The sequence below is a fragment of the Crocodylus porosus genome, unplaced genomic scaffold, assembly GCF_001723895.1.
Source record: "Crocodylus porosus isolate Cpor-Errol unplaced genomic scaffold, CroPor_comp1, whole genome shotgun sequence".
Taxonomy (NCBI): Eukaryota; Metazoa; Chordata; order Crocodylia; family Crocodylidae; genus Crocodylus; species Crocodylus porosus.
The window spans coordinates 1,431,062-1,442,215 of record NW_017728945.1 but is presented as its reverse complement, the minus strand read 5'-3'; the positions used below and the strand labels follow the sequence as shown (position 1 = coordinate 1,442,215).

General features: G+C 65.0%; 1 protein-coding gene and 1 long non-coding RNA gene across 2 annotated transcripts in view; both read right to left on the bottom strand.

Moving 5' to 3' along the window:
* The window catches only part of LOC109320535 (transducin-like enhancer protein 2), an 11,304-nt gene extending 2,322 nt beyond the window's left edge, over nt 1-8,982 (bottom strand). The window contains exons 1-9 of the mRNA XM_019550676.1: nt 8,956-8,982; nt 8,463-8,649; nt 6,462-6,529; nt 4,829-5,035; nt 2,611-2,712; nt 2,153-2,197; nt 1,872-2,012; nt 778-919; nt 505-665 (exon numbers count right to left, since the gene is read on the bottom strand). Coding sequence (XP_019406221.1) covers nt 505-665; nt 778-919; nt 1,872-2,012; nt 2,153-2,197; nt 2,611-2,712; nt 4,829-5,035; nt 6,462-6,529; nt 8,463-8,649; nt 8,956-8,982 — 1,080 coding nt within the window. The remainder of the gene's footprint in view (nt 1-504; nt 666-777; nt 920-1,871; nt 2,013-2,152; nt 2,198-2,610; nt 2,713-4,828; nt 5,036-6,461; nt 6,530-8,462; nt 8,650-8,955) is intronic.
* Nucleotides 8,983-9,415: 433 nt separating this feature from the next.
* The window catches only part of LOC109320470, a 3,162-nt gene continuing 1,423 nt past the window's right edge, over nt 9,416-11,154 (bottom strand). The window contains exon 3 of the long non-coding RNA XR_002103798.1: nt 9,416-9,457. This is a non-coding gene — a long non-coding RNA (uncharacterized LOC109320470). The remainder of the gene's footprint in view (nt 9,458-11,154) is intronic.

The window sequence follows — 11,154 nt, the reverse complement described above, 5'->3', positions numbered from 1 at the left end:
GCTCCCCATAAAGACACGTCCCGCTCAGCAAGGTCACGGGGGAGGGGGAGCATGGTTTGGGGCTGGGGGTGGTTCACACCCTGAGCCACATACCATAATGTCTCGCCAACAACAGGCACCTTTTGCCCGAAAGCCAGCGGCTGGGAACTGGAGTGCACGTTATATGTGAGCGATGCAGTAAGAGCAGCTTCTGCCCCGCCAGGCAAAGAAGGAAGGACAAGAGCCGCAGGGGGCAGAGCAAGGAGCAGGCCCAGCTGCTGCCACTCGGTGACTTTGAAAAGCAAGGGGCGTATCTTTTGGGGAGGCGTTGTATGTGAGGAAGTACGGTAACTCAGCTCCTCCCTGCCTAGCCCCCGCATGGGTTCCCCGGCTTTGCCCTGACCCACACCCCCAAGCTGGCAGCAGGAGGTCCCTCCCCGGGCTCGCGGAGAGGCACACTGTTGGGGGAAGAGCGCAGCACCTGTCCCGGAGGAAGCGGCCGGAGCGGAGCTGGGCGCCACTCACCATGGGCGAGCGGCCATACATCACGGTGCCGCTGACTTGCGGAGAGAGGTGGATGCTCATGTAGGTGCTGGGGGCGGCGAGCTCCCCGTTGATGGCCGCGTGCGGCACCATCCCGAAGGACGACGTGTAGGCACTGGATACGCTCAGGGGGCTGCGCAGGGCTGGGCCGGAGACAGGGGGGCGCGGGGTCACGGGGGCCGGGAGGGCGTCCCGGGTCCGGATCAAATCCTCCGGGCCCCGCTCCCCTTGCCCGAGCCGCAGCCCCAGACTCACTGGTGGTGTCGGTGGCGGGCGTCTTGGTGGCGCTCTGCCGGAGGTGGGTCACGGAGCTGGGGCCGGGGCCGGGCGTCAGGGTGTCGCGCGGGGGGGAAGAGCCGGTGGACTTCGGGGCAGGCGTGCTGGCCGAGACGTCCGTCTGCAACGGAGAGCCTTTACTATCAGCATCGCCGTCCCGACGCCCGTCCAGGCCGAGCCTCACGTGCCAGGCCCCCGTGAGCAGAGCCGCGGCGGGCGGCCGACCAAGAAGGCGGCTCGGAAAGTTTGAGCAAAGTGCCAGCCAAAGGGCATTTTCACCGGACTAATTCTGCCCCTTCGCGGAGTCTCTTTATGCCCGGGGTGCCCTTTCCTTCCTGGGGTCCCCTCCCCCTCTGGCGGGGGCAAGACCCTTGCAGTTCTGGGGTGGGAAACGCTTTTTTTCTAGCCCCTGGCAGGATCAGGCCCCTTAGCCGGCGCGGGCAGGGTTTCGCTGAGGATGGGAGGAAGCGGAGCAGAGAGCGTGGCACCTCGGGGCGGTTCGGCTTCTGGGGCATGAATGCCAGGCAGTGCCCAGGCCAGGATGCAGGTGCCCGCGGCGCTGAGCTGGGCACGAGGGAGGCCCCCAGTGCTGCTGTTTCAATACAAGGAGCAGGCTGGGGCCGACGGATCGAGGTTTTGAGCCCCCGGCAGGTGGGTGGAAGAGCCCCCCACCTCCCGCCCAAGACCCTGCCCGCTCCTGGCAGAGGGGAGCAACCCGCGGTTGTTAATTAGAGCCCCTGCAAAGCATTAGCCGGGCTGTACAGCCAGGCACGGCCGGAGGACGCTGCTAAGGGGAAAACCCAGGCGTCCCACCGCAAAGCAGCAGCATCTGCTCTGGGTGCAGGAGGCGACAGCCCGTGCCCCCTCCCCTACAGGGCGTGGGGGCTGCATCAGGGCAGAGGTGCCCATGCAAGGGGCAGCCCCGTGCAGCCCTCGGCTCAGCGCCGTAGGGGGCTAAGGGGGTCTCAGCCCAAGGGGCCGCGGGGACAGGGATGGGGCAGTGGAGGGCACGTGCGGTACCTGCTTTGCAGCCACCTACCGCACCCCCACCCCTGTGCCAGCGCTGCCCTCACCAGGCTCTGCTCCTTCAGCTTGAGGGGCGTCGTGCTGCGGCTGGAGCCCAGCGAGGCCGGGCTGTCGGGCACGTCCCTGCGGGCGGGCGGGAGCTTGCCGCTGGGCGCGTGGGCCGGGCTGCCGGGCTCCGAGGGGGGGTCCTGCAGGGGAGAGGCAACAGCAGCACCTTTCGGGGGACCGCGCAGCCAGGCCGGAGCGGCAAGGCCGACAGCAGCTTCTGGCCGTCCAGCCCGTCTCCCTCCTGGGCTGGAGAGGAGGAGGGCCGCGGGGCGAAACTCACCTCGTCCACGACCAGGTTGTAATCGCTCTTGTCCCCGTCGCTGTCCTGCAGGGGGGAGAAGCGGGGTGACACCGCCTAGCTGCATGCGCTCCCGCACCTCCTTGCCCCCCATGCCCAATATTTCCCGCTGCATTTTAAAGCCAGGAAGAAGCACGGGAAAGCCCGTTCGTGAAGCGGGATTCAGGGCGGGATCCGGCGTGCTCGGCGCCGTACGCCTAACGGAGCCGGTGAGCTTCGGTCTAGTTAGACAAGGCATCGGCGAGAGGGTCCGAGCCCCTCGCTGGCAGCTCACGTCGTTAAAGGGGAAACTGAGGCAGGGAGGGAGCGACACGCACCAGCTTAGCCGGCCTGTCCGTGCAAGGGGAAGCGAAGGCTCCCCGGGCGCTCTACCCACTGGGCCATGCTGCCACTCCCCCCGGTCGCGCCCGACCCCTGCCACCACTGCAGGCCGCACTCACGTAATGTCCCGCCAGGTCCTTGTCGTCCCGCTTGCGCTTGAGGCCGGCGCCGCCCGGCCTGTCCTCGTCCGGCAGGCTCTCGGGCGGCGAGGCCGACAGGCTCTGAGCAGGGGGCAAGAGGATGGCGCGTGCTGGAGGATGCCCCTCGGCCTGGCGCTCGGGGCAGCCCCACTCGGGCGCAGCGGACCCCCCACCCGGGGCGCAGCACGGTGCAAAAGCCAGGTCCCGAGGCAGAGACGCGGACGTGCACAGGGCACGCGTGTGGCCAGCCCCGCGTGGCAGCGAGGTGCAGTGGGTAGACATGGGTGGGCCGTGCTCAGGATGCCTGGGTTGGATCCCAGGCGGCAGCTTCCCCCTCGGTGAGACGGGGATGATCTTTACTCGCCGCAGGGGGAGAGGAAGGCGATTACGGGGCTTAATTCCATAAATGCTCTTAAAGAGCTTACGGAAGAGCTGGAGAGGCCCCAGCTGGCCGCACCGCCCTGGCCTTCTCCGGGCACAGACCCCTTGGTCCGCACCGCGCGCAGCCCCTAGCACATCCTCCCCACCGGGGCCAGTGCTTCCTGCGCTGGCGGTGACGGAGGAAAGGGGGGGCAGAAACAACTCCCCAAAACCCCAGCCAGCAAAGCCCCGGCCCCCCGCCCAGCCAGGGGGCTGGCGGCAGGGTGCGCCCAGCTCTGGGGGGCAGGCGGGCCTTGCAATGACCCACTTTGCAAAAGACGGAGAGGGGGAGAGGATGTCTGGGGGCAGAGGAAACAGCCCCCTGCCCTGCCCTCCCTTCCTGCACCTCCATGGGAGGAAGGGGAGCTGCCTCTTGGCAGACGGTCCCTGGGCGAGATGTTTGCACACCCGCTACATTAAACCAACAGCCAAATCCTGCAGCCTCCTGGGGCCTGGACTTGAAAGGCGGTTCCGCCCCTCCGGGAGATAATGAGGCATGACAGGAATGGAAAATCCCCATCAGCCATCTACTGTTTACTCCCTGCGCCTCCACGGTTAACCCTGCCGCTGCTGAGACCCGGGCCCAGCTCGGAGGAGAGTCGCCCCCAAGCCAAGACCCCCCAGCCTGCGGCCCTCCGACCTGGCAGAGCTGGAGGCCCGTGCGGGCGGTCCAGCCCCTCCATCCGCCCTGGACCTGCCGCCCCGAGCACTCGTGCCCACGCACGGGGCTGGCTCGACGCCGGGGCCACGGGAACCAGCAGCCAGGCAGGGGGGCAGGGGCAGGGCCCCGAAGCCCGGACCTCCCGAAGGGGTCCTGGCAGGCCCCGGGGTGATCATCCGGTGGGCAAAGCGCTCCTAGCTCCTGCGCGGTCTCCTCCACTGGCCAAAGGCAGCGAGGAAGAGTGGTTAGAGCACAGGATCCTGAGGATGGAGCCAGGACTGGAAAGCACCCTCGCCCCCTCCGGCGCCCAGGCTCCTACCATGCAGGCCCCCCGGCAGCCAGCCCGGACCCCCGGTCTCTGCCGGGGCCTGGGCTCACGTCAGTGGTACGAGGAGCCAGACCCCCAGCCCCGGACCTCCCAGGCCTGTCCCGTGCCCCGGTGGGCACCTGCTGCCAGGGCTCGGTCGGCCAGGGGGCAAGCTCCCCGCGGGGGCAAACACTGCTGCTGGGGGGAAGTCGGCATGGCCCAGTCCCCAGGTGGAGACAAGGCAGCTCGGCTGATTTGTGCCAGCTGCAGGCCTGGCGCCCTGCCTTCAGCCCCTCCTGGAAATAATCAACAGAAGCCAATTATCTCTGCATCCCCAGGGCCGGGATGACCTCCTTCCCCCGTCGTCCCCCCACCGCAGCGCTGGAGCCGGGTCCCAGCTGGGAAGACAAAGGGCTGCCCAAGCTGCTGTCTCCAGGCTGTTTGCAAAGGTCAGGAGCGCCGGGGACCCGGGGAGAGGAGCTGGGGGGAGCCCGGCTCCCCGGGGTCAAGAGCCACCCGTCACCCGGGGTCTCTGCCACTCGACCCAGGTGGCAAAGACCACCACGTTGACATCTGTACCCCTGAAACGGCTGTGCTGTCGCAGCCACCCTCTTCCTCCCCAGCCCCCGGGAGACTTACCCGGCTGGGAGTGCGCTCTGCAGTGCAGCCCGCCGAGGGTCCCAGGTGGGAGAGCATGGGAGAGAAGAGAGAGGCGGCATTAGCTGGGCTCTGTCCGCATCGCGTGTGGCCTCCGTGGGGCCCCAGCCAGGGACTGCAAACCCGTCCGTACACGCAGCCACCCTGCGCACCTCCATTGCACCGCGGGGCGCGGAGGCCAGCCTCAGGACGGCGTGCCTGGAGCCGCTAGAAATGAGGTGGGGGCCAAGCAGCCTCACACGTCGGACAGCACCGGAGAGCGGCAAGGCCGCCACGACCTGCCGGTTTTGCACGGGCCCTAAACACAGCTCAGCGTGTGCCTCCTCGTCACCCACGCTGCACAGGCAGAACACGATGCCCTGGGCGGGGGTTAAAGGACGCACCCAAGGTTACGCAGGCGCTGTTGCAGGGCTGGGTGATGGCCAGGATTCAAAAAATAAATAAATTAAAATCCCCACTGTTCAAGTCACCCCAAATCCACATTTTTCTGTCGCATACAGGAAGCACAACTAATATCTAGATATGCGCATACTGGGGTTTCATTGTAATCACGGAGCAATGCGGATTGGGGGTGACTTGAAAACGGGATTTTTTTCTAAAGCGGAGAAAACCAGGATTCCTGGTGATGATGGCACATCTCCCAAGGGCCAGGCTAGACCCAGGCCCCCCCACTTGGAGCAAGCTGCAAAACACGGGGCCTGGCAGCGGGGAGACGGGGGCGAAGATTAGGTGCGGGACGCAAGCCGCTACCCTTGCCAGAGGGAGACAGGCGGGGGCCGGGGGGCTTCCAGCACAGGTTGGAAGGTGGAGGGAAGACGTGCACCCTCCGTCCCGCTCCCCAGGCCCTTGCCTTTGCCGCGCTCTCGTCAAGGCCTTTGATCAGGGCGCTTTGACGTGCAGCGCGCAAGCCCCACCCCGCGCCACCCCCCGGACGCGCCGCGCGCCCCGGGAGCCGGGCTGAAAATTGAAGCCGGGAGCTGCCAGCCCGGCTCTCCCGGGGCCCGGCCTGTAATGATCACATCAGCGTTGGAAGAGGATAAATGGGCTCTCCCCGCAGAGCCCCGCTCTCCTCTGGCACGAGGACAGATGCGCGGGCAGGATGCGGGGAGCCGAGGGATTCATAATGTGCTCGGCGGCTCGGGGTCTCGCTGGGCAGCACAAAGGGCCGGGGGAGGGCAGGGGGGGCGGATTATAGTCTCCCGGCGCAGGCTGGTTTTAATCCGCGCCTGCTCTGGGATAATTCGCCCGCAGGAGATTAACCCCCATTATATGCAGCCGGTCGCAGAGTCTTAGGCAGGAAAGGAGGTGTGAGCAGGCTGACCTCCGGCAGACCCAGCCCGAGATCCGGCACCCCCAGGGTTAAGCAAGGGAGAAGAAAGCCTGTTTTTCTCCTCTTTGTGCGGCTGTTTTCCTTTCGGGGGCGGGAAGTGGGGAATCTTTCCAAAGACACCGTTGAAATGACAACAGCTAGGCCTGTGCGTGTGCGTGTGCGTGTGCAGCCTGGACATCCGTGCGCACGCACCGCACAGGCACAAGCGTGGGTGCCAGCCGCGCCGTCTGAAACGGCTACGAGCAAAACCAGACCATTTTCCCCGGTTCACAACCACTGGTGCCAGCCTCACCTAGACAGCCCCGAAGCCGGGTCCTAAGCCCGGCGATGCTCTGGAAAGAGACCGGCCGAGATCCAGCTCCCGGCTGTGCCGCTGAGCTCGGCCAAGTCACTTCTCTGCCTCAGTTTCCCCAGCTTACAGCAATACCAAGCTCTGTGCTTTGAGCTCAACTGACGAACGCGGCGATATGAGATGCCTTTTGGCTCAGGTTAATGATGATCAGGGATCCCGGTTTTCTCTGATCTACAAACATCCCCAATTTGGGGTTAAAAAGCAACAACCCCAAATCCACATTTTTCCATGATTAAAATGAAACACCACTATATGCATCTCTACAGCTATATATTGTGTTGCATTCAAATCACGGAAAAATGTGGGTTCGGGGGTTCCTTTTTTATCTATAAATTAGCAGTGCATATTTTTTATCTATATATTAGTTGCGTTTCATTCAAATCATGGCCAATTGTGGATTTGAGGTAATTTTTTTTTTAAACCGAAAATTGGGTTTGTTTGTGTTTTTTTTAAATCAGAGAAAACCAGGATCCCTGATGATTATTAAAAGTCAATTAAAGCACCCCATGATCCAGGTCGAAGGAGGTACTGGAGAAGGGCAAAACCCTCATTCATTATCCCCGTGTCCTTTGCAAAACAGCCCTGCGTCGTGCACGCGGGAGCAAACCCCTCTCCCCAAATTTGCCGGGAGAGTCTGGAGCGCGAGCGAGGTTCAGGCCAGGCCGGCGCTGCGCGGGGAAGGCTGCTAAAATCGCTGCGGCCACCAACAAGGAGAGCAGCTTGGCTGGCCTTGAAAAATAAAGCGACTGCCTGTTTGGCAACCTCGTGGTCCAGGAAAGCAGGACCCAACGGCTGACCCAAAGACTCGCCCACCAGCAGGGGACGCACCCCAGAGGCACTGCCCTGGAGCGTGCTGGCATGGGTCCCTCCCCATGCAACCCCACGGCCAGGCCCCCACCCACCTCCGCTGGGATGCTGCCTTCCTTCCTGGCCCGAGCACTGCTGGGAGCAGCTGGCATGGGCTCCTCGGCTGGCCGAACGCAATGAGGCAAGCCGCGGCAGGACACGAGCAGGGGGCGGGGGGGAGGGGAGAGGTGATGGGGATTGGGGACCCTGGCCACCCTCGAAGCAATTTCTGCTCTGCTGCAGCCTGATCCCAATGGAGCCAGAATTAGTCCCCCTGCCCCACCTCTTCCCCACCCTTGGCCTTGTCAGTGCCATGGGGGATGGATGGAGGTGTGAGCCTGGGAGGTACAAGGATGTGGGATTAAGCTCCAAGCCTCTTGGGGTGGGGGCAGGTGGGTCAGGCAGAGCAGGCTGCTCGCGGCCCCTTCCCCATCGTGACCCTTCCCCACGTTGCTTGGATAACAGGGTGCTGATTAGCAATAGCCCCTGGCCGGGATCTGTCAGCCAGGGGAGAGCGTGGGGCAGCCACGTGGGGCGCAGGGGCAAAGCAGCCACCGCAGCTCCTACTAAAAACCAGCCCTCATGACAGCTATGTGCATGGCGGGGAGGAAGCCCCTCACCTGGGCGCATGCCAGGGTATCATGCGTGCATGTGCCGGGTGGGGTCGACCCGATGCAGCAGTGAATACAACCCTAGACACGTCTGCGTGCATGCACGCCACCTCACACGCATCCCCTCTCTGCCCCCAAGACGTGCACCCGCCGCCAGCTCGCACACTCGCCAACACCCCATGCAGCTGTTCCCTCGGTCAAAAATAGTGCCAGCCTCGCGGGGTCACAACTACTTAATTAGCCTGATCTGTCACTCGCTGCGCCTGCGGACACTTCCCAGCCCGAGACAACAGCTGCAGCACATCAATGAGCCCTGGGAGAAGGGCAAAGGGGGTGGGGGGGCTGACAGTCCCTGAGGGATCTCCTGGCTGGCACCAACTGGTGACCCCGGGATCCGTCCCCCTCCCATCGCTGTCAGGTGCTGCTCATCCCAGTGTTCCCAGTAGGTGCAGCTCCAACAGCGATTGGTGAGGTGGATGGCTGGCATGCTAAAGGGGTGGGTCGTGGAGCCCCCGGTAGTCACTGCTCCATTAATTCCCATGGGAGGATCACAGTAGCCACGACAGACACCCTCCAGGGTGCAAAGGGTTAACCGCCCCCTATCCACACCCCAACCATGTGCTGCTGCGGATCTGCTGCTGCCTTACCTCTGCTGTTCTCAGCATCTGGAGCCGCTCGGTCGTCCTTGGCAGCCAGCTGGGTCTGGGCTACCAGTGCCCCTGACAGCGCCAGGAGCCCCGAGGTGCCGGCCAGGCTGGAGGGGGGCAGGCCTGAGGGGTGGGGGGTGAGGGGAATGGGGGGCGCATGGTGCGAGAGGTGCTGCAGCTGCTGCTGCTGGAAGGAAAAGCATAGAGGCTCCAGAAGCTGCTGGGAGGGCGGGGAATGCCCCAAATCCCACCCCCACAAAAGACGAAGGGCCCCCTCCCTCAAGTCCCAGAGTCCTTTGCACCCACTGCAGCAGCTGGGGCTCAGCAGGACCAGCAAGCAGGCCCCCTCCCACTACCCTGCAGATGTGAGGACCAGCAGACCTAACAGTGAGCAATGCCCAGACCCCTGTGGGGGTGGCACGCGGCGGTGCACAGGCACTGCAGGCTCCCCGGGCCCAGCTTCCCACCGCCCCCCTTGAGCCGAGCTACTCACCCCAATGATGCTGTTCAGCTCCCCCATGGTCACCTGCTTGGCCCGTTCCACGGCCTGAAGCACTTGCTGCTGGTGCTGCCCGGGAAAGCAGGGAGGTCAGGGGCCACGGCCGGGTGGGGAGGGAGGTGGGCCACAGTGGGGTCTACACAGCGATGATCCAGGGCGGCATTTGAGCACCCAGCCCAGCCCGCCCCTTGGGACCCTGCCCGCTGTTCTGGCCTGGGTGCTTCTCCCCCACGGGCCCCGCGAGATGCTGCTGGTGCCCCCCCAGCCTACGGCCGCTCACCTCTTGTGTCAGGAAGGGGACGATCTGGGCACAGATGGCGCTCAGCCTCTTCACGATCTCGGCCTGGAGGAGGAAGGGGACATCTGGGTCACCCGGGCACTGAATCCAGGCTCCGGCGGTCCCTCGGGCCACATGGGTTTAGGAGCCAGGTAGATACCGTCGACACAGCCTGGGCAGGGGGTCAATTCCCCACGTCCCTTCCCAGCCTGCTTCAGGCTTGGTGTAGCCCCACATGGGGCTCTGGGCTCAACTACAGCTGTGGCTGGTGCCCGCTGGGAGCTGCCAGCTGGGCGCAAGCGCTCGGGCTGCTCCTTGCCCCTGCAGATCCGGGAGCTCTCCGCAGCCTTGCCATCAGGCAGGGAAACTGAGGCACGCAGCGGCATTCGTAGGACCCATCTCTAACCACAGCTGGAAGCAGAACCGGCGCCTGCACCGCGCTCACGCCCGGAGCAGGGAGCACAATTCAGGCTCCAACATCTGCTTTGCCCGGCGCTTAAAACACCCCTCCTTCCTTCCTCGCCATCCCCCGGCTGGGTCCCCGGGCTGGTCCCGGATGCCCGCGGGATCAGGAGCCGGGGAGGGCGCAGCCAAGGGCAGCGCCGGTGCCAAACCTCCCCGCTCACAAAAGGAGCAAGCGCGGGGGGCTGAGCCAGCTGGAGAAATATGGCAGTTGACTTGCCACTTTGTCAGGCACGGCTCCAAGCTAATTTCCCTGGCAGAGAGCCCCGCGATGACTGGGTTGATAAATCTGAAGAGGGAAAGCAAATTACGGCAGCAACAAAGGGGCCGGGGCCGGCTGGAAAACACCGCGCCGGCTCCGAGCAGGGGGGAAGCCGAGGTCCGGCTGCCACCAGCCGCTCCGGGCACCCCGCCATGCCCTCCTGGCCCTGAGATCGCCGGCGGAGGGGAGGCCGTGCCCAGGCTGGCTGGGAAAGGGGTGAAGGTCCTTAAAGGTGTGGGCGGGCATCTCAGCCCCTACAGTGTTGAAGGGATTTAGGCACCTCAATATACCCACTAAGGCTTAAGGACAAGGTCCCTGCTCAGGGACCCCATCCCTGGCCTGTCCCCCCAGGGCTCCTCAGGGTCCTGACATTTGTACAGCGCTGAGCGCAGCAAGAGCCGCTCCCCACCGGGACTTGGTGCCACCCAGCTCGGCGTCGGCGAGCTCCGGGTTCAAGCCCCCGTTGAGGGCAACGTGGAAGGACTGTGCCCCCGGCGGGGAGCGCCTGCCCCCGTTGGGCCCGGGCCCCTGGTACTCACCTGCTTGTGCATCTCGATGTTGAGCCCGTAGGACATCTCGTAGTACTGCAAGGGAAGCCAGACGGCGGCCCGGTTACCGGGGGGTCCCACGGGGCAGTAGGGGGGTCCCTCTCTTGGGCACTGGCAGGACAAGCCCCCCCTTGGCCCTCCGGCCCCCCGGCAGCTGCAGGAGAGGGGCTTTGTACAGCCCACCCGCCCCTGCCCCGCGTCGTACTCACACCAGGTCCTGCCTGAGCTTAGTGGGCACCAATGCCCGGCTGCCCGCCCCCCGCAACTGGCGCCCGTGGGGGTGTGGGGGGCAGAAGGGACTCGTAGCCAGGCGGGGGCAGGACCCCAGCCTCACTGCCAGGGCAAGGGGGCCAGGGTGCCCCCCCCCCAAGATGTTCGGGCATCTCCCTCGGAAACAGCTGGGCACTGCTAGGGCTCCCACCCCAATGGGGCCAGGAGGACGAGGTGGGGCTGGGTTGCTGTGCCTTTGCTTCCAGGAATCCCATCCCACCCGGCGGGGTAGGGGGGGCAGAGACCTATATAATTAAGAGACCGGGGGGGGGGGGAAGGAAGAGAGGGAGCGCGGCCTGGATCCAGGCTGGCACCGAGGCAGCAGACAGCAGCCGCCCCACCAGCCCATTGCTCCTTCCTGCCTGATTCTCCCC